This window comes from Apostichopus japonicus, chromosome 10 (assembly GCF_037975245.1).
Source record: "Apostichopus japonicus isolate 1M-3 chromosome 10, ASM3797524v1, whole genome shotgun sequence".
In the NCBI taxonomy this organism is placed as follows: domain Eukaryota; kingdom Metazoa; phylum Echinodermata; class Holothuroidea; order Aspidochirotida; family Stichopodidae; genus Apostichopus; species Apostichopus japonicus.
The window spans coordinates 14,729,394-14,756,649 of NC_092570.1; the positions used below are offsets into that span (position 1 = coordinate 14,729,394).

Consider the following 27,256-nt stretch of genomic DNA (forward strand, 5'->3'; position numbering starts at 1 on the left):
AGTCCGTTATCTTAAATTTCAAAAGCAGTATGTTTGACTTTTGGGGCAAAATGTGGGACTTTGCAATTTTTTCATCCTTTGTGCAAATTTTGAGTAAACTGATCAGATTTGTATAAATTTTTATTTGGTATGTCAATGAAATTTTCTTGAAATATTGCGGACTTCACAGCATGTGGGATTACCTCCAAACATAAATTGATAGTTACGTCATATACAGTTTATTTGCAACTTATGTGACTCAGTATGGTTAGTTAAGGCACCTATTTTCTAAAAAGTAGCCTTCCCCCCGCCCTCCTCCCCCCCCCCCTACAAGGACGGAATCTTTACAAAATCATATTTTCATATGAATACTAATAACCACTAATTTTCTTACATTATCTCACAGGTGAAAGAAAAATCAGTTTTGCAGTGATGCCTGATGAAGACTCCCAACATAGCAGTAACACAGAGCTGAATGCCAATGAACCACCCCCCGAAGAGAGGAAATGTAAGTTTGTGACAGCCGAGAATGTGACAGCTAGTATCTGTTGTGACTGGTGACAGTGTGTCACAGAATGTGAGAGTGTGTGACTGTGAGCACAGGTTCCTACGAATATGTAGCATGGCGGTTTTGTTCACTGGTGGCGTGCGCGTCTGAAAAAAAATCTTTCGTGGATTACGAACGTCCGATTCTCTGGTTTTAGTGAATGGGATTTGTTAGTGGAAGTGCTTTATTAACAGAATAATATTTCACTGTTGATATTGGATACATCAGCATCAAGAGTCTTGCTTGCATTCTAATTTTTTAAATTTATTCTTAATTGAGAAACTTGTATTTTAGAAAATGGGAAATGATGAGCCTGAATGTTTGGATTTTCTGTAAAAATACTAAGTTTACATTTATTGCAACAAAAGTCTCAAAAGAGATAAAAATCTCATTTAATTAGATTGACTTTACAACTTGCATTTTGAGTAGTGTGGACAAAATTAAGATTCATGTGATTTCTGGGTGACAAAATCAATTGAAATCATTAGTTCCTTATTAATGATCATTCATCTAATCTAATCTTGGCTCAGAGCTTTTTTTTGGGGTTAATCACAATTTTATTTTTAGTAATACTTAGTATGTTTGTTAGAGATTCCGATTTTGTCAACAAAAAAAACAAGCAACAAATACAGCTGCTTTAGAGCAGAACTGTGAAATTTGATTTCTTCAAAGGACAATGTTTAAGGCAGAGCAGCAAAACTGGAGTTTGAAAACATATTCAGTAATAGGGAAATTAAAAAAGCTGCCCTTTGTTATGAAACTGGAAGCATCTAACATAAATTGTTTAATTCTTGGCCTCTTATTGATCCTTCTCGGAAATGTACAGCACTATTAGCTTATTTGCTACATTTTCAACACACCAAAATGGTTCTTTCTCATTAAAGTTTATTGATTCATCTTTTGAACAGCATCCAACCCTCCTGGACGAAAGCAGAGCAAAGGAGGCCTTCTCAGACGACAAGTTTGCGCATCCTCTCCTCTTGGGCGAGACAATAGAAGCAGTTTCAGAGGACGACACAAGAACAGTAATGCTAGACCGGAAACACTCTACGGTGAGTAATAGCCAAAAATGTTTATGTTATGACACTCTATGGTCATTAATAGCCAAAAATGTTACCGTTACAACACTCTATGGTGAGTAATAGCCAAAAATGTTACAGTAAAACACTCTACGGTGAGTAATAGCCAAAAATGTTACAGTATAACACTCTTAGGTGAGTAATAGCCAAACATTTTACCGTTATAACACTCTACGGTGAGTAATAGCCCAAAAATGCTACTGTTATAACACTATGGTGAATAATAGCCAAAAATGTTACCATTATGACACTCTACCGTGAGTAATAGCCAAAAATGTTATCGCTATAACACTCTTTGGTGAGTAATAGCCAAAATGTTACTGTTATAAAACTCAATGGTGACTAATATCCAAAACTCTTACTGTATAACATTCTATGGTGAGTAATAGCCAAAAATGTTGGCGTTAGGATCTTGGTGGGTAAAGAGTAACGTACAGACCCAAATGAGAAATCTGTCATCCTTTACTAGTAAAGTTTTTATTCACAAAGCAAATACCCCAGGAGCTTTGCATATATTTGCTCTTTATATTTTATCATTTGTCCTCAAAAAGCAGGAGTATAAGACACTGCTGCATTTTTCAAATTTCTTCAATTTTCTGAAAAAGAAGAAAAATTACTCTCTTTTTTAAAAAAGTCTTTACCAGAGATTGGTTCTGACTTGTGGATATGTCATTAGCTGATACAGCATACAAGCAAAATACTGTGTAGATTTACTCGTTTGACTCCACTTTTGATGAAAAATCACCAAATATTTCAATTGTTTATTTTCCTTTTGCTTTGCATACTATCCTTCACGTAGTGTTCTTACATATTGATAGTTGTCAAATTGAACGGCTCAGTTTTGATCTTTGCTGCTGCTTACAGGTTTGGGACCACTCGGTAGTGTCAAAGGTCGCAAGGTCAGCTCCATCTCCATGGACGATGATTCTACAGGAGAGACCAGCAGCGTCTTCAGTGAGCAAGTCAGTCCCCAAGATCAGGAGCTCTCTGAATCGATGTCCACTCCAGACGGTCTGGGGCTAGATGATGTTGACCTCAGCAAAACTATGACTTGGATTCCAGTAAGTATCATGGGAGGATGGTGGGTGGGATGGGGAGGAGAGGAGGGCTTAAGATACTGTAAGAGAAGATGTAGGAGAAGGAAGATCAATTGATTTGTGTGTTAACTTTCAACATTTTGCAATTAAAAATTCTGTGGTTTTATGTCCTGTCTGACCTGTGTCTGGAGAATTTGCATTGATTTTTGATAAATACATGGTCAAAAGGAATCTTTGCTTTGTTTAGTCAAGTTCTTAAAAATTTGCTGATTTAGGCACTTTGCTTATGCCATTGAATTTCAATTTTCAATTTCAGTTTTTTTTTCTCATATGTATGTAAAAAGATGAATACAATATAACATAACAGTAGGAAGGTTAACATTTGAAGGACACTAGGAAAACAGCAAGGCTGTTATCTCAGCTAGTGACCAAGAATGAAGTTCTGAATTTGAATTTTTCAAAGTTTATGTCTTGCAATCCCAACCCTCCTTCCCCCTCCTCCCCCTCCCTCTCCCCTTCCACCCCGCCCTCTCCCCCTCTCTCCCCATCTCTCCCTCTTCACCTTTTCCCTCTCCCCTTTCCTCCTCCCCCACCCCCTCTTCCCCCTCCCCCTCTTTCCCACTCTCCCCCTTTCCTCCTCTCCCCTTTCATAGGTTAGAATACTATGTACTCTGTTACCGACAATTTTTCGTTATCACTGCGACAACCATTCAGCTTCGAATTCTCTGTTCTTTTCTATTCTTTTTCTTTCTCTCTTTTCTTCTTGTGATCCCAGATTGTATTGGAGATTGCTGGAAGGACAAACATCATTTGTAATCATCAGCAGAGCTGCCATCCAAACTGTCTCCAGAGACAAAAGAGGAACTGTTACCGATTAATGAAGGCCGTCAAAGCGGTCTACGGGGAAGAAAATGTCCTCCACTCTAAGGACGATGATATAGAAGAGAAACTGCAGAAGCTGGAAAACAAAGGAAAAAGAAAGGTAACTAATTAGGACAAGAGATTATTAGTGATATGGATGAATGGTGTGGAGAGTCCCCTGTAAGCTAAGCAGGTAGTCTGGGAGTGCAGGGTTCACTGTCCCATATCCTGGTCCCAATCCATTAAATTAGGACAAGAGATTAATAGTGATATGAGTGAATGGTGTGGAGAGTCCCCTGTAAGCTAAGCAGGTAGTCTGGGGGTGTGGGGTTGACTGTCCCCCATCCTGCCCCCCCATCCCGGTCCCAATCCATTGTCTATTTCATATTCCTGATCGAAGGCATCACAAAGATGTAAGGTTTCATTTTTTATTTCTCCAAATCTCAGCTAAACATGGTGTGTTTTCTTTGAGAATGTGCTTAATAGTATATACAAAGATTGTCAGTTGTCTGTGTGATTATTGGGGCAGGGTGAACAAAATGGTCAAAATCCATAGTTCAAAGACCAGCATTGCAAAAGATGGAAATATTTTTGGTATTTAAAACAATGTGAGCTTGACATGGTGTGTTCTCTTTAAGAATGTGCTAATTAGGATATATAGGTTGTCATTTTTGGATACAGACATTGGAGCAGGGTAAACATGCTCGAAACGGTCAAAATCTTGGTTGCGGCAGAGAAAAATCACCCCTCTTCATATAATCTGATTACCTATGCCAATTTTTAAATTAAACACATATTGCCATTAATCTCCTGTATAAGAATTATGGGTAAAATATCTGCTTTACACATAGCCCGAGTCCAACGTGAGTCACTCGACACTGAAGAGCTTTAGAGATCTGAGACGAGAGAGCACCTCTTCCACCCTGGACCGTCAAGTCAGTATGTTTGGACGTTCCGCTACGAGTAGGACGAATTCAGGAGTTCAAATCAACAACGTCACCATCCCGCTGGATTTGATGGAAGTTCATAAGGATGAGGATTCACCGACCATGAAGTACATGAAAACACAGGTAGTTAATACCCAAAGGAATTCCATATACTAGGAGGGGTTGAGGGAGGGAAAGTGCTGAGTGACACAGAACCAAGAACTGTTTGGAGGGGGGTGGGGGGGAATGTTGTCATTGCAGCCCCATCACACATTCACAGTTTGGGGAGAAGAGATACATATTTCTTATTTTTATCTAAATTAGACATGCTTTCAGAGGTGACCCCTCTCCCCCTTTTTACTCTCCCCCTCCCCCTCTCCCCCATGCCCCATTTCTTCCCACATAAGTTGGCAGGGTATGTTCTGTTTAAAAGCATAGCAAGTGGCTTTATCTGGTCTTACAATTTTGAGGTGAGAAATCTGTGGATAAAATTGTCCTTTTAACCATTTGCTAAAAGATGTGTAATTCTACTGCAGCCATGGTTTCTAACGTACATTCTATCTAGAGCAGTGTCAACACAGATCCAAGATTATAATTAGAAGCTGCACAGCTGCATATAGGCCTGTGCATTGTACAGAGATGTTAGGTGCCATGGATAGGATTGAACTGTACTCTATAGCCTTTAAGTTTGATAGTTTCATGTGATTCTGTGCTATCTGACAGAGAGAGTTGAAGAAGTATGCAATGCGATGAAGTGAAGAAATGAGGCAACTTTTGTCAACAAAAGCTATCTATGATTGTAGCTAGGCAAGATGAATGGAAGCACTATTGATGCAATCCACAGTTTAGTAGTGAAAAAATGTGGCAACATTTATCAAGAGAAGCTATCTAGGATTGTAGCTAGACAAGATGAACGGCAGCACTGTTGATGCAATCCACAGTTTATTCTTAACAATGGATCAAAGTAGATGTATTGAGACCAAATGTCTGTTTTTTTTTTCTTCAGGCTGTTAACCCATACATAGCACCGATGGAGATTCTCTGTAAGGCTGCTCCGTTGCTCTCAGACGAGCTCTTGGCAGATGCGGTGCCTCTCGCTTGGGAGGTGCTCTTGGATGACTGCCAACAATTAGCTTCTGCTGCAGGTAAAAAAATATCTGCCAGGGATAATGAGATGTTGTCCTTAGTAATATTTCTTCTAATTCTTGTCATGAAAATTGCAGGAAATGATGTTGATTGTAATGAAAAGTAAGTTTGAAGATTCAGTGCTAAAAGTGCAGAGTGTGTGAATAAATAGACAAAAGTGAAATATACAACCTAGACACTTGGTGTGTAAAACACTCTTGTTCGCACAACGAAATATAACACATGCTGTATTCATCGCTGTAAGTCAAGGAACAAGTCTGAGCTACATGAAGGTGAGCCGTCGACACCTTTAATATCGTTTCCCAGCAGTGAATTCATAGGATTTAATTACCTTTCTATCGTTTTGATATAGCCGCCATGGTCCTGATATGTGCAGTGAAGATTCCCGATCAAGTCACCAGTCTCATGGTGGCCGAAATGCAACACTTTGATGCCGGTATGAGGGTGGATGCCATCCAACGCTTTGCAACTCTCTGGCGATTCCGCCATCAAGTTTGGCCTCACATGGAAGACAAGGCCTCTATGACATTCAAGGTCAGACAGAATTAATTGCTGATTTGGGCTAAACTTTCAGCATTTTTGTAATTTCCTTCTTTCCAAATGTGAATATTCCACCACCCTGTTTTCCAGTGTAGACTTAAGATGTCATTTGGTGAAACAAGCTTTTGAGTATATCTGGTTGAGTTTACATTGGAGCCAACTCTCACTTTTGAAGTATTATTAATATAGCAGCTATAACATTATTAGTTTGTTGCAGTGATGACCAAAGAACACAAATTATCCTACACCTAGAATACTATCATAGCAAATGTATGGTAGGATAACAGACTTTATATTACAACAATGATAGATGCCTGGGTGAAGTGTTCATTAATTCTTCAGGATAACTATATATACCAGTCTGTTACATACCATTTGTGGAGAATATCACTCTAGCAACTTCAGTGAAAATAGTAGATAGAGGGTTGACTACACTTTTAACAAGCATAACCATCTAAAATTTTACCTTTGCAATACAAAGGTTTAAGGTTTAGGCCAATAATGACTATCTGTGTGATATCTTAAAGCAATGTTGGTGATTGTTACATAAATGCTTTTTGGTTTAAATATGGTCACATGACAGGTACCACCACCCAGCATTGACTTCACGGTTCCATCTCCGACCCTCGGCAATAATTCTCTGCCCGTCCTGGACCCTCCATGGATGCCGACCGTAGTAGACAATTTTGACGAGGTTTCCTCAGATGAAGAGTCGGTGAGGGCATTGATTCTAACCCTTGTTTTAACACTATATATACAGAACTATTGCCTTATCATGTGTTTGTATTTGTTATCCAAATGTGGGGAAGAAGTTGGTATATCAACGATAAGTGTAGAATAATAGTTTGATGGATTAGAAGGAGTTGAAATGTAAAGCTAAGCTAATTGAACCAAAGAATTTCTTTCCTATTGTCAAACGTACGCTACCGGAATACACTATAGCAATACATAAGGAGTATTATTGAGTATTAATTGCCGATTTGTTGATATGGAATCACTGTTCCTACTCTGTCTGGTTTAAGATGAAAAGTTCTAAAAGCTTATTTTAAGTTTATTTTAAGTTCTAAAAGCATCAGTTATAAACCAATCCAACTCCCAGATTTTTTTTTAGAATGTACAATTCTCAACTCAGGTTGAAATACCTTGTAAGATATCGATATTTGAAATATGTGTATAATTCAAGTTTCAAGTTTATTTGTACCATCATCATTCATTTATATTTTATAACATGATTATTATTAAATTAATATACTTATATATAATAAATGATATGCAATAATCAGTATATATATACATATGATGGGTAGAGGAGTGAGAATAAGCAAAGCTTTACGAGTCTGAACCCTTACAATAAAGAAAGGAAAAGAAATAAGGAAAATAATTAGCAATTTACAAAAGAATAACAGCAACATTTAAGATTGGTCTAAATATGCATCTAATTATATGTAATATGAAGTCGAAAACTGCGCCGTCAGCAGGGAGTCTGAGCAGTGTGAAATTGAACTGTTTCCTCGCAGAGAGCTTTCGCCGCGGTCGCTGTGTCGAGAACCCACCAGCGTTTGGAAAATCTTCGGAAACACTGGCTGAAAGAGGAGGAAAGGAAGAGGCAGGCGAGGGAGACATACCATTTAACGAATGTACCGATCATTCAGCAGGCTGCGCACGAACCCTCACACCATACCAACCTGGAAGAGGAAGGTAAGGCTGGACCTAATTTAAAGAAAAGCTCTGCTTTTAGGAATATGGAGTGTAATCTTGTTGTTCCTGGCATTGTTTTGGATTCGTTTACTGACGTTTAGCATCTAGCTAAGCCTGTTCAGAGAAGCGTGATGGAAAAGAAATAGATTATTGCAGATGGTAAAAGTTTACAGGAATATTGAAAGTAATAAATACAAGAGACAGAAGGGTGTGAGAGGGTTGGGGAGTGGGGCAGGAGTCAAGAGGCAGGGTGTTATATTCGGTGGTTGAGAGGATACCGCAGGATGATCAATACGAAGCAATTTATTGCCGGAAAGTAGAAAACTTTTTCAATAATTTATATGCTGCATGGCAAGTCTTAAGTTAAACATCCCCAATGATCAATTGAGGCAAAATGAGGCAATTGTTTTAATATTCATAATAGACTGTTTTCCAAAAACTTTCATCAGATCATTAGCCGTAATTGTGAAGGGGGGACAGAAGGGGGGAAGGGGGTTGGGTTTAGCCTATTTGATGAAGGAGGCCTACAGTTTGTGAGTACATGATTATGTTACATTATAGCTCCTTTGGGAGGGATTTCTTGGTAGGGTTCTTCGGTACCCCTTGGCTCATGCTTCATAATAAACATGTGTCAGTAACTATCTCAACAAAGCTGTTATCATGTCAAGATAGACTGTCAGAACGATTCCTTTCACTAATGTGATGATTTCACTTAACCTTCTAATGCGGCTCTCCAACTGCGAACAAAACCGAGGGCGCTGTCATATGGGTCCATTCTGGTTCCTGCAAAAACATGATCAGCTGTTGTTATGAGTTTAGTATAGGGATCATCAGCAGTAGCATGGCACTGCCATGTATTGAAAGTTAAAAAGTATATACGATTTCATCCGTAATATTTAATTGAAGAAGATATCTTTTGAAACATGTGCCCTGAAGTTTCAAGTCAACGTAACAGTTGAATGCACCTTAACTTGTGTTTTCTTCACCATGAATCTCCAATCGGCAAAACTGCACAAGTGCAACCTCCAACGAGCCCCTCGCCCCTCGTATAAAGAGTCCGCACTCTTTCGAGCGCTTCCAAGTACGATCCCGTTACTTTGATCCATGGATCGTTTAATGCTTTCAATCAGGCACAGTATGATCTATATGACAGCTCTCTCCATGGAAACCGGAGAGAGACAGATTTAAAAATTGATTTAATGACATTTATTACAAGTCTTTAGAGAGGAGTAAAGCTGCATGAATCACTAGCAGTTTGAATATTTAGTTTAAGTTTGTGACAGAGTGCAGGCAGTAGAAGACTGGATCTTGATAATGCTGTTGCGGTACCTGCGGGTACATTCGACAGTATGCTGAAACTGTTGCTAAGGTAACTTATTGCGGTGAAATCTTCTTGTTCTGTTTTGCATCTAAACCTAGAAAAGTGACAGCAGCTTCTGTTTATGAATATGTTAAATCATTCGTGCCAAGGTACATGGGTAAGCCTGGACCAATTTTGCCGCAACAATACTCTCAGCCGAGATGTACGTTCGAATTCTACGCTTCCGTTTTATGTTTATTATTAAAGTAACATTTACTTGAGGAGGACAGTGGAAGATTTTGCCAGCACCTACCTTAATAACCAGAATGCTTTCAAGCATGAACTGTTTGGCTTGCATGGTTATATCCTCAAATGCAACTCAATGTTTTCATTTTTTGGTATCAACTCACTCTCAGGGATTGTCTGCAGTGGAATTGATGCATTTTTTACCCTACGGATGGATGGATGCATAATTTATCCTCGACTCAATCACAGCAATGCTGTTGAAGATGTGTCGGTGAAGTGTTAACCAATCAGTTTGAGCAAAAAAAAGCTGTGAGGGTTGTGAGAAACTTGTGATTGGTGATGTGGGCAGTAGAAAATGAGAACCCGGTCTAATTTGTGCAGGGATTGTAGACACATGTAATTATGACTGTGGGATATACTATTCATTGCTACTATCAACTGACCATGTGTGTTTGGTACAGGGACACAACATTATTTTCTGGCAGTAGGCATTAAAAATTTAGGCAAATATTGTCCCACTTGGGGAGGATGTGCTCATTCATTTGTGCCAAGATTTGTAGCAAAATGACTAGTAAATGATGCCTGAGGTGTGTTTTAGATAAGGGGGTTTGCAAGCTTACATCTGGCAATAGGCATAAAACGGTTGACAATATTGTCCACTTGTTAGGATTTTGAAACATGAAAATATCGTCCACACATTAAAATATTGTTGAACATTTTGTGGAAAAATGTTCTTGCACTGACCCAACCCTGGTCCCCCCCCCTCCCCAGGACATTTCTTTCCCCAATACTCCTTGATGAAATTGTGCCCCATAGATGTATACTATTGATGACTTGAAGGTCCCCAGTATTGCCCTCAAATATGCTAGATGGTCAGTCAATAGTCTTGCATGCTCAAATTTCAAGAAGCATCCCTCTGCCACTCTGAGTTGAACTCCAGGATTGAACAGTTGCGAGAATCAGAACCACATTGAAAGTACTTTTTCTTGAAAACTTCTAGCACTGTGTGCTAAACTTTTGAGCCAATACTGATGACCTGTGAAATGGTGCATTCTTAGGCACAATTAGGGTAGAAATTATATCTATAATTAGGTCTACATGGAAGGTTGTGTGGGGTTGTAAATGGGCGGGAGGGGGGGGGGGGTGTTGGGGGTTGTACAGTAAGCTCTCCACACACCCCTATATCCATGCAAGTCAGCTATGAATGTGTAGTATGCCTATAGCTAGGTTCACAATCGTTGATGGTTGGTTTGAATCTCTGGAGATTATAACTATGTATTATTATTGTGTTGTACTTTGCAGCAAGAGACCAATATGTTTAAGGTTTTCAGTGCCATGGGGGCACATAAGCAGCTGTATTATTGCAGTTAACATTCTCATGTATTGATTATATACAACTGACTGTGTGTGAACATCTGGCTTTGTGTAAACCTTAAGGGATAGTACTTCATAGCAGTTTAGACTTGTTGTGGGTGTAACATTCAAGGTCTCCTTTTGTAAACATCATCAGTAAATTTTTAAAGTAGTATGTATGTATTTTAGATCCTTCTGCAAACAGGAACTTGTGAAGAAGCCTCATTGGCTTATCAAAGCTGCAAGCTGACCGAAGTCAGTCTCGTAGATTCATATTTAACGTCCATGATTATGAATTGTCAATTGTCAACAACTCTGTAACTGGACGACATACATTAATCTTGGAGTGACTCGAACTGGGGACCTTATGATCGGAAGGCACCGGCGTTAACCACTGAGCTAACACTCCTAACAGTCGTACATTGTGTCATGTTTGAAATTTCCTTGTCTTTCCTACATCGTACTGTTAAGGTCTTGTAGGACGCACAAATCAGCAAATGTCCATCACGGTTGGATATATACATGCCTCATTTCTGTTTTCCATTTTTTTTTTTTTTTGTATTCATAGTAGATTATTGGAGAAATGTGTTGATCTGCAATAAATAAGGGCAGTTTATGTAAATGTTTATGTAAGAGATTACAGCTGTTTTCTGTAGGCCGCTTGTTCTTGTGCTTCCGTCGTAATCATGTACATTTCTGTCTAAATAATTACACCTGTATCGTACGTAGCAGCTTAAATATATGGAACTGCTGCTCTCGTTATAGGATCACAACCCTTTTTCCTCCTTGGAGTAAATTAGTGAGTTGTGTTTCTGATAGATTCAGTGTCATCATTGACAAAGATTTAAGCGGGAATCCTGAAGGGTTAAATACAATGAGAAGAGAGAAGTTGGTATAATTAGCCAGATTTCCAATTGTTCGTTAATGAGATAGAAGTGAAGGATGGTACCCCGTATAGCTGGTTCTGTATTTTTATCCGTCTTTAAAGTAGTACAAAGATGCTGTTTGTCCAATTTATTTTGTATATACCTGTGTTAACAGATTTGCCAAAAACATTCCAATCCCCTATCCCCCCCCCAAAATAAAAATAAAATAAAAACATGGGGTAAAATGTTCTCCTGGTCTTATAAGCCATTCATATATAACAGACTTAGCTCATGCAGTGTCGTATATAAAACCCTCAAGTCATATTTTTTCCAAATTTTTGGCAAATCTCAGAACCACAAACAAAACACCTTTAATCAGTCGGTTTAAAAAGAAATGTTATATACATGTTGATTGTACATGTTGATCATTTCACCGTTTCCACTGTGAGCACAATTGCTTGAAGCAAACTTTTTTATTATTTTTTATTTTTTTCTTCTATATTCTTCTCCTTTTTTGTTTTTTTCTGCCTCGGCAACACACATGACCTCTTGTCTCGTTCTTGTTTTATCTCTAACACTGCTGTTTCGTCCCGTCCTAACTCAGAGGATCCACCTCTGCCCGTAAGTGTCTGTGTGGGTCAACGTCGTGTCTCCATTGCTCCGCCCTCACAAGCCGCCGCAGCTGCCGCAGCATCTGGTATGGGGCGTGTCCCAAACTTGTCTGCTCGACGTGCATCACTGTGGTCCGGAACGTTATCCGCAAGTACAGGTACATTTGAAAACGGTCTCATCGTTGCTTCTTCCTTCAGACATCGCTCGGTTTCAGTCAAGCAAGCCATTTGACAGCCTCAGGGAAAGAAAAAAAATTTCAAAAATAAATAAAAATAATTAAAATAAAATAAAATATAATAATAATAATAATAATTATATATATATATGTATATATATATTTATATATATATATATATATTTTATATATATGTATATATATATATGTATATTTTATATATATATATATATATATTTATATATATATATATATATATATATATATATATTGGAAAATTGTTTCCCTTTTCTTAAAACATACAGCCGTAGCCAATACTGAGTTTGACAATAATGAAACTTTCCCAATTTTTTTTCCGGTCTTTTTAAAAAAAATTAATGATTTAAACTTTCCAAAATGGCTTTGACTGAAACAGGCTTTGTTAATAATTTTTGTCGACTGTCTTGCTTGATTTCATTTGAATTAATTTTTTTTTTTTTTTTTTCATCATCATCATCTTGTCAACTAAATTTCATCGTATGATGTTTAAATTGTCACATTTGCTCCATCATTTAACTCCTTTTTTTTTGTGTAAAATGTTCTGTAGTTCGCAGTGTTTGTAATTTGGCAGTTCCGTATTAAACTACTAAACTGATGCTACATTATTGTTTCATCAGACATACATCTCCAAATAAGTAAAAAACCAAAAAAAAAACATCCAAATTATGTTTTTTCATATCTTATGAATTCCACAGAAGTATAAAACACTTCAGATCAGAAGAAGCAAGTCATCATCTCACAACCAAACAAAGAGAAAAATAAAAAAAAAATAAACACCCAATCTTTTTTTTTTTTTTCAGATGTACTAATTTAATTATTCAAGGGAATTGAATAACAGTGTTATACTGCCTTAAATTGACAATTAAGTTTTCTGATATTTTCAGAAAAATGGAAAAGGATTCTGTGTTGCTTTTTCACTCCCCCACCCCACCCCTCCCACCCACACCCACCTTTCATGCTTTGCCATCCTTTTGTTTATAGTAATTGCTCACACATTGTTCATGGCTTAATCATTTACACTCATTCACAGTTTGCTTGTTTTTCTTATTGTGCACCGTTTTCAATGTTTGTAAGAACTCCTTATCTCAAAAATTGGTCATAATATGTGTTTAGGTAATAAATCATTTTTGAAAGAAGAATAGACACATTTTTTGATCAGACAGTTATCAAGAAGGATCATCCAAAGAATGACTTTTAGGCAGAAAAGTTCATTTAATGTAGAATGCCCCAAGAAAAGATGGTTATCAGTCGAGCTTGTTTTTCTTTGTAACTCTTTAAATTTTTTTTGTTTTTGAGAAATGACCAATGAAACAAACTGAGGTTCATCAATTAAAGTAACTAAACTGTTAAGTATAAAACACAAGCTATTTAGGACAGGTTGCTCAGATGCAACACAGAAATATTGAAAAAATGGGAAATCTTAAAAAGACTTTTATAGCTTCAAATGGAATGAAATTAGACATTTTTCAAGGACAAGTGATGGTTAAATGTCATACAAAAAGTGCATATGTTTATATGAGGTTAAAAAGGGACATGTTTTGGTCGATTTATAAGAATTTAAGAAACATTGGATCAATGTTTAGGTCTGCGCAGAGGAGCAGACGTCACTGTGATGTTTAGCCTTAAAGGGGCATTCCAGAGATTTATCATTTGTCAGAGGTGAATAGTTTGAAAACTTATAACAGCTGTAGATGCATTTCTAGGACTCTAATTTATTTCTCAACTTCTCGGACAAGTTACATATCACGACTAAAATTCTTCGTAAAGTCATCCTGTCAGTGAATGGACTATTTAAATAGAAAGATTATCAACTCAAAGGTTATGGGTAGGTATACTCTCACATAACATAGTCATATGGGTTTCTAAACCCCATCAAATATTCTATGCTTCGTGAGAATATGCCTTTAAGGTTTCGTTTCTTCTGAAGGTATATATTCTTGCCGATTGTGTCGAAATTTTTTTCGTCTGGGTTTTTTGTTGTTAGGTCAGAAATTTTGTAGTTTTTTTTTTTTTTTCAATTTTGGTATGTTTTTTAATTTTATTTTATTAGTTAGGAATATATTTAACTTGCAGTGTACATGCCTGTGATTTCATAATGCAGTGAGTGTGAGAAAGCGAGAGAGAGAGATTGCGGAGAGACAGAGAAAGATGAAGAAGAAAAGATGGAGAGAGCAGAGAGAGAGATGGTTTTGTTAATTACGAATGGAAAGAACACCTTTGTTTTTCATAGTGTAATTGGAAATTGTATTTAATTCAAATATATTCATAATAATGGAATTATCAAAGGGAAGGCTGTAGATTGTACAGAAGCTGTTAACATTGCGACGAACAAAACTCTTTTAAAGTTACTTCATAATCAAGTTATACTTATCGTATTGTTGTTTTAACAGTTTGAGAGCAAAAGAATAAGTAGAAAAAGTGTCCAGATGGGAGTACTAAAATGATTCGTAAAATGTCCTGAAATAGGGAAGATTTTTATTTATGACAAAAAATATTATTAATGAAAATTCAAACGAGGATTATTAAAGTGATCCATAAAACATGTGAAATATTCACATTTTATATTGAATACATCCCAGCAATCACTTAATAGATTTAATTATGATAATAGTTATTATAAATAAAGCTTAATGGCATTTTTATAAGTGTCTTAATTGTTATTCTTCAGTTGGGAGGGTAGAATTTTTTTCAGAAGAAGAAGATTTTTTGTTGAAAGTAATTTAGTTTTTCTTTTAGTAAAAGGAACATTAGCAAAACTCTTATTTCTCCATAATATATTACAACTTGATGATACAAATGTCAAATGGATCCTTTACTCTAGAAGAATATAATTTTTAAATTAAAAAAAAAGGAAATATATATTTCTTAAGGGGTCGCTCTTTGTTGTTTGTTAAGTATTGTTATTTTATGAAAACAGAAAGTGAATGTAAAATGGTTTAAGTTTGATACGAAGCAGATCTGTTGTTTTAAACTCGTTGAGAAGGTAGCTATTCGTATATATCTATATATTTTTGGTTTTAATCATTCAGTTATGCATGTGTCCATCGAGGTCATCCAAAGGTCAAGATCATGATGGGTGTTGGGAGGGGAGAAAGTGGGGGGGGGGGGAGCATTTAGAGAAGAGAACATTAAGGAAAGGTCGGTCATGTTTTTACCAAGATGTTTTACCTCAATTTTTTGTAAAAACTATTTTCAGCTGTGGAAGAGGACAACCAGGTTATGGAGAGGGCCCACCACACACCTCCAACTTTTGGTGTCTTTTTCCCATCTAGTGTGTGCGGCGCCATCGTACAACTGACCAGCGCCCTGGACGATTCAGAAGTCAATCTAGAGGGGGTTGCAGGTAATTCAGTAAAGTCTGCATGCAGAGTGTGTACTGGGTGGGTGGGGCTGGGATGGGCGGGGGGGGGGCAGTTGTTTGTTTGGATGGGGATCTTGGCCTTGTTGTGTTTTGATGGGCCAAGGAGTGGCAGGTTCACCCCAGAAACATAGCAAATAATCAAAACAACAGTTGATTTCATGTTGCATTGAAGAAAAAGTTTAATTCTGTTCCTCAGTAGCTTACAGAACTAAATTGGTATTTCCACAGGTTAAAGTAAAAAGCTTTAAAATAAGTCGAAACAAAGACAGGCTGGTATTAAAAGAGCTCCTCACAGCTTAAAGCTCAAAAGCTGGTCAACATGCGCTAGCTTCTGTTTCTACCCAGGAACTATTAATGACACCCTTATAAACCACTGGCTAACCACACCCTTCACCCTCCTATTGGCTGACAACTCTAGTGCTCAGGTGTACCTCGCCATCCGATTGGCTACTACTATTTTATATTCAGCATAATTAAATCATCACAAAAGATGCAATTCCTAACAAAAGGCAAGAGAATGTTATATTCCAGGGCTTTCTTTCTTTAGTTCAACATGACAAACAACTCAATGCAATGTACCACAGGAGATTTGCATCACAGCAAGTTATGCCAAACCTTGTCATGATTATTTGGTAGTGGAAATCTGCCAATTATTTTGGCCCTCTTTGATTTCTGTCAGGAAATGTTTAACACTTTTAGAACATTAAAAATGTGGTTTTGGAAATTTCTTGACATTCACATGTGAAATATATTGTGGAACGGGTGGGGGGGGGGTGGTGGGAAGGGGGTTGGAGATAGGGGTGTGTTTATGGTGGGTTGGTTAGGGTACAGATGAGGGACAGTGTACAGATGACAATTGGTTGGAAGCATATCCCATGTTTGATGGGGGGGGGGGAGGTTGGAAATGTATCCTCTTTGAGCATGGGGAAGGTCTCTGCAAATGACAGCCATGTCATTTTAAAGAGCAACCCCAACATTACATCCCAGGAGAGTCTTTGGCTCCACCTGTTCTACTTCACACTTCGACTCTTGAGGTAGTTTCATTGTCTCCATTTTGGCAGTGAGTGACGTTGCATACAGCACCCTGTGGAACTGCCTTGTCGAAGAACCTGCTCTTATTTGTCGCTATATTCTGGAGAAGATCACGTGCAAGGGAAAACAGGTATGTTAAATTGTTAACTTAGACCCCCCCCCTCCCCTCTGTCTCCAGTCTTTGGGTAAGTGTTTGTTTTCATTTTTTCATATATTGTAGAGTGGTTAATGTAATTTTAGGGGGAGAGGCAATGGAGGGTGGAAGTAGAGGGAGAGTTAAGGATAATGGGAGGATTGGGAAGGAGAAAGGGTGAGGTAGGACAATGTCCGTTAAAAGTAGTAGGCCATTGCAATTTAAAGTTGAAAAAGTTTGGCATACATGTTTGCTGGTACTTTGTTAGTCAATTTATCCGTCGTATCCTTCTTGAAAGTTTATCAAATTTTACTTGCATGTCATCGTTATATTTTCACAGGAAGAACTGATCTTGTTGATGAAGAGGATGTTTTCCAGTGTCCGTGAAATTCCATCTCAAGTTGCCCATACGCTCTTTAATTACCTGGTATGGTTCTGTTACCTTGTTTATCTGGGGTATTTAAAAGAAAAACGTTTAACCACATTGTGAATTCAACCCAATTGTCAAGACGTGCTGAGTGAACCAGTGAAGGCTCTGAGTTCAGCATCACTGTATAGCTAGGGTAGCCCTTTCTCTGTTCAGCATCGCTGTATAGCTAGGGTAGCCCTTTCTCTGTTCAGCATCACTGTATATAGCTAGGGTAGCCCTTTCTCTGTTCAGCATCGCTGTATAGCTAGGGTAGCCCTTGTGTAACAAATTTGATTAAACGCCATGACAGAAAAGATATAAAAACCATTTCTCAATTTACAGACTAGGACATACCATATATTCTGTGCAGATTCTTATAAATATACCAATGCTTGGCATTGATCTAGTTGTGGCTTTAAGAATCTGGCTCCTAGATATACAGGCTGTGTTTGCATATGTTGCTCCATGGGATGACCGGGGTGTTATAACAAGTCATGCCCTCAAGTTGCAAAAAGTAAATAAATAAACGGCTGAATTCACCACTATTTGTCTCATTACTCATAGATTGGGTTTGTCATCTACCATTGCCGAGCGCCTCACTCGGGTGCCAGTGAAGCAGTTGCCAATACGCTCTCCATCATTTGGCATATCGTGCCATTTGTTTCTGGGCTCACAGTCAAGGACATCAAACAAACCCTGAAGAAGGAACAGTGTGATGTGAGTTTACATCGATTCAGTAATTTATTATTTATTCACTTTCAGTAATTTATAATTTATTTACCTTCAGTAATTTATAATTTATTTACCTTCAGTAATTTATTATTTATATACCTCCGACCTTGTAGCTAACAGATCTATAAATAGATACTTGTTAAAATTCATGTATTAAATATAATGTACTTTGTTTCTCATCAGCCGACATTGTTGGTCAGTGCTAACGTTCCCTGTGCCAAGGTAAGAGATGTAGTTGTCTTTACTAATTAAACCTTCTCTAGTTTCATGTTGGCCCGGGCCCGGGAGACCGTTATTTTACGATGCTAAGCAGCCACATTTGCATGTGGTAGATAAATGGCTCATAACTTAACGATTGACGTCAGTGGCTATCCAATTCACAGTTTTAGCTAGCTCAGTTTGGACTTTTTTACAATATAGAAGACCATTTGAGATTGGAAAACGGTGGATTTCTCCTGGATGAAAAACCCATCTTACTTTGATCGGTCAGGGATCGAACCCACGACATCCTAGTTGGAATCATTGCTAATGGATACTAACAAACAAAATATATTGTAATATAGAAAACTCATTCCATAGTTTGTTGTCGTCTCTTCGATAACTAAGACATGATTATCTCTTCTCAAAAACCCAATTTATTTTGCATAAAAAAATCAAGGTATGTAACTTAATAACGAAACAAATGGCAAGGAAAACTGTGCTTTATTTTGTAGATAAACTTACTTGAGTGAAACAGAAGGGTGGTTGAATGTAGTTTATGTAAATTAGTTTGTAATACACTACCACCTTGCTGATGATTAATATGATGGTTATTTTGTTTGTTCTCAGAGAGTGATCATTCACGGGCCTAACGAGATGGACATTCCTACACAGCTCCCCATAGCAGAGGTGAGTCATTGGTTAAAATTACCAACACTTTGGTTTATATCATTAAGGCCCTGCCTGTTGAGTAGTGATGTAGCACCCATCGCATATTAGGTTTACCTAATATTCATGTGCAAATGAATGTAATGTTATCGCACATAGACAACAGTTTATTTGACGAAGTTTTCATCTATACAAGAGTAGAATGCATGTTGGTTCACAAGCTACCAGTTGGTTTTAGAGTAATCTAACATTGTAGTTGAGTTGCACCTGGGACTGACACTACACTGACTATTTCGGTGCTCAGGGTGTCATGGACCTTATGGGATGAATATTTCTACATAGCCTCTAATACCAAAGATGGCTGATCACATTTTTTGGGATGGTATGTCACTGACTTTTTAAGGAAAACTAATTGGGACTCCAAGTAACTTGGAAATAAAGTTAATGAACACTATTATAGACTGCTTTGACAATATCTTGATTTTAATAAGGTCTTTTTGGAATATTATAGAAATGAATGTTGCTAAAACGTTGAAAAATCCAGAGGGGACTTAACCAGCGATCATGCTGATTATTCAAATCACCATGGAGTCGACAATTTGTAGTCCAATCGATAATTTTTAGCCTTATTTGTTGGTCAATATATATATATACCAGCTGCTTCCCAATCCTCATCTTTTTGCTCTGCATCTCTAAGAATACTTAGTTATTGCCAGCAAGGATTATGGTCTTCTTCTTATAATGAACACTGGAGACACATTTATGATGTAGCCTCCCTGATGACAATTAGTGGTAAGCTACTTCGTTTTCATCATTTTTTATTTCTTGTTTGATTACTTTCAGGAGATGCAGTTTGAAGAGATTCACATCGAGAGCTTGGACTTCTTTAAGATCGATCCAGAAGAACACAACGCACATTTTCTTGTCGACAAAAAGACCAGTGAGTCTTTATATATTTATTTGTTTTTCCACAAAAGTACAAAGTGGAGGGAAGTCTTCCATAAAGCTGAAAAGCTTAACAATGTGGAAGACTCCCTGAAGAAAGAAAAGAAAAGAAATATATAAATACATATACATAAATACAAATTAAATGTTCATTATATATAAAGTAATTACATACAGGTATAATTTGGTAGTAGTCAGTAACTAGCTATTATTTCCTTACAAAACCACTTCTTAAAGGATGTGACTGACTTTTTACTCTTTAAATCGTTCGTTAGAAGATTCCATGTTTTTGTTTCATCTTTTTGTAGGCTTAAAGTTCCAATGGTGGTATTGTAGAGATTATAGTCGGCATCTTTAAGGACTCTTATTTAAGGGCTAGCCGGCACTGTCCTTAATGTTTTTCACAGGACGTCCAGTGTGTTTATATATCAATAGTGTGTTTACAACAGTAATGTGTTTACAACAATAGGATGTTACAAAAATAGGGTGTTTACAACAATAGGGTGTTTATAACAATAGGGTGTTTACAACAGTAGTGTGTTTACAATAATAGTGTGTTTACAACAGTACTATGTTTTACTGCAATAATCTGTTTAAAACAATACTGTGTTTATATAACAATAGTGTGTTTACAACAATAATGTGTTTACAACAATAGGGTGTTTACAACAATATGTTTACAACAATACTGTGTTTACAACAGTAGTGTGTTTTAACAATAGTGTGTTTACAACAGTACTATGTTTTACTGCAATAGTGTGTTTTACTGCAATAGTCTGTTTAAAACAATACTGTGTTTATATAACAATAGTGTGTTTACTATAACAGTATATTTTTTATATATTCATTCATGCCTTTCATTATACTGTAAAGATATACCAACGCTAATGTTCAGGAATGCCAAAACAAAATTAATACAACAACAGAAGATGAAAATTATCTTTGCCAAGATAATTGTAAACAAAACATACAGGAACACATCTCCATTTTATAAGTGTGAACACAGCTTACATTCATGCTGTTTCTAGTACCAAACATGTTTCATCAAAATTACTCAGGTCCGTTTCTAAAAATTCAGTGATATTCTTAGGACAGCCCATAAATCAGGTGACATTTCTGGGGACATTTTTAATCTGGGAACGGCACATGAAATCCGAGGACCCTCCCCAGAAATCGGGGACATCTGGTGGCCTTATTTTATTTAACCCTTCATTTTAAATTTTTTAAATATTTCATAGATCAAATGGTGGATGTGAAATCTTATGTTCGGGATTTTTATGCCTACAAGAGGTCACAGTACCCAGAGCTTATCTTGAAGAAAATGGATCCATTGAAAGGACTGGAACAGCTTCAGAGACAGGTTAGTAAAAATGGCAAAAAAACAATAAAACAAAAATATGTACATTTGCTGTACTAAAATTAGTTATAAATTTTTCAATTTATGAAATTTTCCCCACTTTTTCATGTTTTGTAATGTTTTGAAATGTGGATAGTTAAGGTTTTCCATGTTGCATTTCTCTTAATCCATGGGGTGAGTTTCGCGGGTTTAGCTTTTCAATGGCTAGGTCGCAGGATTCTGGGACCATGGGGTAAGGCAGCGAGAATGACATCATGAAGAGATTATATTCTGTTGTAATTGTCACATTTCTTTAAGAGGGTACAAATTATTTATTCAAAGAGGACTCTGAAATTACTTTTTCATTATCACGTTGTCCCGCTTTCATTATTACCTACTTTATCAGTAGTTTTATTCTCCTACATTAAAATGTTAAGACAAGCTTTTTTTGTTCTCTTTTCCTTGTGATTTTTCTAGGCATTTACTCTGAAGCTTTCAGAGCTTGGTAGAGTCTACTTCTCATGGATAATGATCAACACTTGTCCCCCAGAGCAGGTAAGGTGGGAGAGCTCGATGGAGGGGGGGGGGTGAGATTGATGGGGGGTGGTAGATAACATTTTATCATTTGATGTCAAAGGATAATGATCAACACTTGTCCCCCAGAGCAGGTAAGGTGGGAGAGATTGATGGGGGGGGGTAGGATGGTAGATAACATTTTATCATTTAATGTCAAAGGATAATGATCAACACTTGTCCCTCAGAGCAGGTAAGATGGGAGAGATTGATGGGGGGGGGGGGTCGGGTAGATGACATTTTATCATTTAATGTCAAAGGATAATGATCAACAGGAGAAAAACAGTATTGTAACATTTTTTGAGTTACCATGACAACGTATTATCATCTTGCTAACAAGAACAGTCTGCCCCATTATTTCTTGCGTTCGATTGGGTGTGGTTGTGCAAGTTTCTAGAGCAAACTGCATTACAACAGTGCAATCAAACTTTAACCTGTGAGATTTAATGAAGAATTCAGAGTTGTTAATATTAAACTTGTATTTGATTATTGTCTGGAATCACGATGGTGCAAATCAGTGGTAACGTTTAGTCAAAATGTTGTAAACAAAAATGAATTGAGCAAAAATGAGAAGATGATTTACTATGGTTTTGGTTTTTCTATTAATCTCTTAATCTGCCCCTCTGTTTCATCAATCTTCAGCTGAATACTCACATGCTTTTTCTACACGATGAGCTGATTCGACTGCCATCTTTCCCGAGGAAGTCTTTAGATGCTGAGTTTGCTCTCTATAATATCCCCAGACTTGGGATGGAACTCTTAGGGTTAGACACGATGCACAAATACCAATGGATTAAGGTAAAGTTTCATCTCTGCATGATTGACGCTATAAACCAGATGGTGTAAAGTTATGTATTTATAGTTTGATACACGGTTCTGTCCCCTGGATAGAGATGGTTTTAAGTTGTTACAGCATTAGTGTCCCCACATTGGCTGAAGATAAGTGTTACAGCATTAGTGTCCCCACAGTGGCTAGAGAAAGTTAAGTTATAACAGAGATGGGTTATTTGTTACAGTATTAGTGTCCCTACATTGGCTGAGATAAATTTAGATGTTATTGCATTAGTGCCCCACATTGGCTAGAGATAGTTAAGTTGTAACTGATGGCTAGAGATGGTTTATCTGTTACAGCATTAGTGTCCCCACATTGGCTGAACATAAGTTTCGTTGTTACAGCATTACTGTCCCCACATTTCCTAGATATAGTTAAAAAGGGTTACAGCATAAGTTTCCCCATATTAAAGGCTAGGGATGGCTTAGTTGTTACAGAATAAGTGTCCCCTTATTAGAGATTTGAGATGTTTTAGTTGTTTCAGCATTAGTGTCCCAACATCGACTGAAGATACTTTAGCAGTATTGTCCCCACATTGGATAGAGATGGTTTAGTTGTTACAGAATTAGTGTCCCTACATTAGGTAGAGATTGATTGGTTAGTTTTTTGGATGACAACACGGCTTGGATAGATGGAGAAATTGGCATGCAGACTTTATGTCCCATTTTGTGTTTATACTTAGGACTGGTGAGAAGAATTGTATTAAATAAGTCAGCCCACTATTCAAGGAATTTGTGTCTGCGACATGATTTAAACCTGGTTAAGTAGAAAATAATTGAGAATTCTTGTATGATAACAATCCTAATTGCTGAGAGTAATAATCAACTGGTTTATACCTGAATGTTACCAGGTTGCAATACTGGTCTCAAAAAGTAATGAAATATTAAAGAAAAGTATGTGAAAGTTACGAACAACATCCTTGAAGATGTGAAATTGGATGTGAAAGTTTGGAGAAATCACTCACTGGAAATGATGAAAATAATAGCAGATTCTGTCAGGTATCAAGCTTGCTAGGTTCGTATCTCTGTTTGTACAAATGTGTCGTATGTTTGTGTTTGTGTCTTGAGAACTGAGCAGAATTACTCAGACCTCCAGCAGCTCAGTCAGAATCACTAGCCCGCTTGTTAAGTCTAGCAGAAACTTGACCTTCATGTTGACCATATTTGATATGTCTAGCATATTTGGGGGTTATCATTTTGTTACTGTAGGGTTTATCCCACATTGACAGAAGACAATGGGGTACGTAACTCGTTAATTTCTTGCGTTTCTTTCAGATGATCAATTCATTCTTCAAGTTTATGTCATCCGACTTTCCTTGGATGGAAGACATTCAACTGTTTTTGAATGTTCTCAATGGCGCGCTCTTGCTCCACTGTGAAGATCTCGGTATTCTACGACTGTGCCTCGCCTCTTACATCAACGTCTGTGTTCGATACAAGCAAATATTTTCCACCAAGGGGTAGGTTATTACTACTGTGCTGTGAAAAATGTTTCTTTTTTTCCTTTTTGGAGATTTGAAAACATTTTGACCGGATAGTTACCAGAAGCAAAACTGATTTATAAATCTTGTCGAGTTTGCTTTGCTTTAAATAAAGTTGCCAAATCTACAACATAGAATAAATGGACTGGTGGTCATTGCAGGAAACTGTCACCTGCCATGCCCATAGGTGGACACAAAAATAAATTGTTCAGTTTATTGTTTTTGGCACTGTGCCAAAATGAAGGATGCTGAGGGGGCTGCAGCATCCTGCAGCCAAAGCTGCGTAGAATGTAATCTTTTTGTCGTGCATTTTCACACAATAGACACTATTGTTCTGCTGAAGTAATTCCATTGTTTTATATTGATCCAGCCTTGCTGCAGGGGATCTTGCAGCAGCTGCAACTTTTCTTTTTGACACGGTGCCTCAGTTCACTGCAGCTGACTTTTCATAGAGGAAAGTTCTTTCCTTTTCAATATCAGTGTGGATGTTTATATTTAAATGACATTTTTATAATACATAACTGTCAATATTACCACAAGAAAAAAGAGATTAATGGATAATGCTTGTTAGATAATTCTCACTTAGTAATCACTGTAAGATTCAGTGAGATTGGTTTGCCTAAGTGAAGGAGCCAGAATGAAGGGTGTTGTGCCAAGATAAAAATTGTCAATATTTCTCCATAAAAGTCTTTGACTGCCTGAGTTTTCTATCCTTCTTCAACACCTAGGTTTTGAATTTGCTGGCTGTTTCATGTCGCACATTTGTTAACTACATACGATCTTGTTCGGTTTTTTTTCAACTTTTGTATTAATTTTCGATATTTTGCTCAGGTTCCAGTATATAATGCCCACCATTCTGAGAGTCTACTCGCAGCATCCGAACAACCCGATGGTTTGTGAAGCCATCAAGGTATAATCCCATTGGGTAGTGATTGGTTGCATGAGGTCTCACCCCTGATGTTTGCATGACAAGAATTGGATTGGTGATTGTTAAAGCATGTTGCACTTGATGCTGTCGAGGTAACGTAGTAAAACCCTTTTCAAGTACCCTGCATTTGCAAAGCGGTTGAACCATTGATGGTTCCAATGCGGTCTTGAAAAATTAAGGAAAAATCATGATTGGAAGTTTTGAACATTTATGACACTATTTGATGTGACTTACGTGAGCAAGGCTATTAGGACAGGGTGAGATAAAAAGTTATCGATAAAACTCTAACTGATGATAGGTTTTGGCTATAGCATGTCTTGTTTGAGGTTCATAGCTCTTTTGCATGTCAACCTCACCAAAAATGAGTTATATGATTAGCATTAATTTTGCAAGAGTTTACAACTGTTAGGATATAACTATAGGTAGCCTAACATGTGGGTCATCTTGTTTAGGCTTCATATTAAGCTGTTAGGATATAAATACAGGTAGCCTAACATTTGGGTCTCCTTGTGTAGGCTTCATAATAAATCATACAACATGTATCGGTCTGAGAAAATATGGAATTGCATTTGTTAAAAAAAATGTGGAAACCATGACTCTTGTTAGGAGAGCAGTTATAGGAAGGGAAAGGTTATCACCTATTGGGAGGGTTCCGCTTCTGCCTTCTCATACTGAGAGGTTTTAGTACATATACTCCTACATAGGATTTTACTGCAGTACAGACTATGCATGCATCCACACACACTACACAGAGCGAATATATTGTCCATGAGGAAACAGTCTGGGTTTATGATGCACCCCAAACTTTAAATTCATTGTAAACTAAGATGTGCTTTACAAAACCCTCAAATATCTTACCAAAAATAAACATTTAAACATTCTTGAAATCAAGATTTGACATGTTCACTGAACAGTGGTGAAGCCAAGCTTGTCTTCACACACAGGAAAGTAGTGCTGTCCATTAGAGCACTTGTGTTTACAATCATACAGGTGGCTGGTCAATTCATTCGGATGAATCCTAATGGCAGTATTTGGGGTAGTTTATGCTATCAAGTAACAAATTATTAATGCTCAAGTGAATTTGAGGAGGACTGTTTTTTCTATAGGCAGGCATGACTGTCATGTATGAATGTTAGAATTCTATGTGTGAAGCTAGCTATGCACCTTACAATTAAACTATTTTTGCCTGAAACTAACTTGTCACACCAATGATTGTTTTATGTTTATGTCACTTTTTGTGTTTGTTGTATTGCCTCCTGATTTGGGCATTGCAGTTGCCAAGAGTTCTGGCCAGCAGGTTCCTATAGACTCATGGTTTAATTCCCAGATGCAGAGAATGGCCAAATTTAGTATATCTTGTTGTTAAAATGGGGCTAAAATGGCAGTACAATTTTTACCTGAATGTGGAAAACTGACTGGGAAGATTGACTGGGATACAGGAGTTCACTGATATGTCATGATGTTTTGTAGATTAATGCATGAATTCGATCTATGTAGATGATACCCGAGAGATCAGGAAATGGAACCCTTGCCTGCATCTTTGTGACTGTTTGTGAATCAGTTTTCTTTTCCTTCCCAGCATTAGTTTATTTTCAACCCTCAATCATAACTCAGTGGTATATTCCTGTTTTGTTGTGTCTTGATGTGAAAGGTTTGCTAAATATCTTTCTGTGAATTTTTGTAGTTGTGAAGTATGATGTTCCTCTGGAATTTCAGATTGTATATATTGTTGTCTTAGATACTTTGATGTTAACATCCAAACTCAGGATAAATTTACAGGCACCTTGCTGCAAGTGCATGCTAAAAAATTATACTGGGTGAAATTAAAGTTGTCTTACTGGCATTATCCTGGATAACAACACACATTGGTCACTGAAGCTGCTTTTGAGAGAAGCCAAATAATGTTTGCTGATAATAAAGCAGTAATACGGGGCTTAAGTTATGTTACAGAAATCATGCCGATTCTTTGACTGAAGATTGTTATTCCAATTCACCATGTGTTTATGTTTTTAATAGCTACTGTCACAAAAATGCCAGAGCCATGTTTTTTCTCTCTACCGGCAGATGGCAAAATTCACATTTAGCCAGTAAATATCCCAAAATTTCTATGCCTGAATTCCTTCACATTCCAAAATTCCCAAATTTTCAATACTTTATATTCTTTGCATTTGGTGGTAGTATTCCTCAAGGTACTGTCTTTTAGGTACTAGAATGAATACGTTTT

The 27,256-nt window shown here is 37.2% G+C and overlaps 1 protein-coding gene across 5 annotated transcripts in view; it reads left to right on the forward strand.

The window, feature by feature from the left end:
* The window catches only part of LOC139975284 (protein unc-80 homolog), a 76,509-nt gene that overhangs the window by 21,251 nt on the left and 28,002 nt on the right, over nt 1-27,256 (forward strand). For 4 of the 5 annotated variants that reach the window (XM_071983069.1, XM_071983070.1, XM_071983072.1 and 1 more), the window contains exons 14-35: nt 386-487; nt 1,435-1,578; nt 2,470-2,666; nt 3,418-3,624; nt 4,355-4,573; nt 5,436-5,574; nt 5,928-6,109; nt 6,699-6,830; nt 7,633-7,813; nt 12,183-12,347; nt 15,601-15,747; nt 16,827-16,927; nt 17,271-17,357; nt 17,904-18,056; nt 18,255-18,293; nt 18,900-18,959; nt 19,782-19,878; nt 21,122-21,243; nt 21,697-21,774; nt 22,435-22,590; nt 23,899-24,083; nt 24,936-25,014. In XM_071983069.1, the coding sequence (XP_071839170.1) occupies nt 386-487; nt 1,435-1,578; nt 2,470-2,666; nt 3,418-3,624; nt 4,355-4,573; nt 5,436-5,574; nt 5,928-6,109; nt 6,699-6,830; nt 7,633-7,813; nt 12,183-12,347; nt 15,601-15,747; nt 16,827-16,927; nt 17,271-17,357; nt 17,904-18,056; nt 18,255-18,293; nt 18,900-18,959; nt 19,782-19,878; nt 21,122-21,243; nt 21,697-21,774; nt 22,435-22,590; nt 23,899-24,083; nt 24,936-25,014 (2,972 nt within the window). The remainder of the gene's footprint in view (nt 1-385; nt 488-1,434; nt 1,579-2,469; nt 2,667-3,417; nt 3,625-4,354; nt 4,574-5,435; nt 5,575-5,927; nt 6,110-6,698; nt 6,831-7,632; nt 7,814-12,182; nt 12,348-15,600; nt 15,748-16,826; nt 16,928-17,270; nt 17,358-17,903; nt 18,057-18,254; nt 18,294-18,899; nt 18,960-19,781; nt 19,879-21,121; nt 21,244-21,696; nt 21,775-22,434; nt 22,591-23,898; nt 24,084-24,935; nt 25,015-27,256) is intronic. The other variant, XM_071983074.1, reaches the window with a different exon arrangement.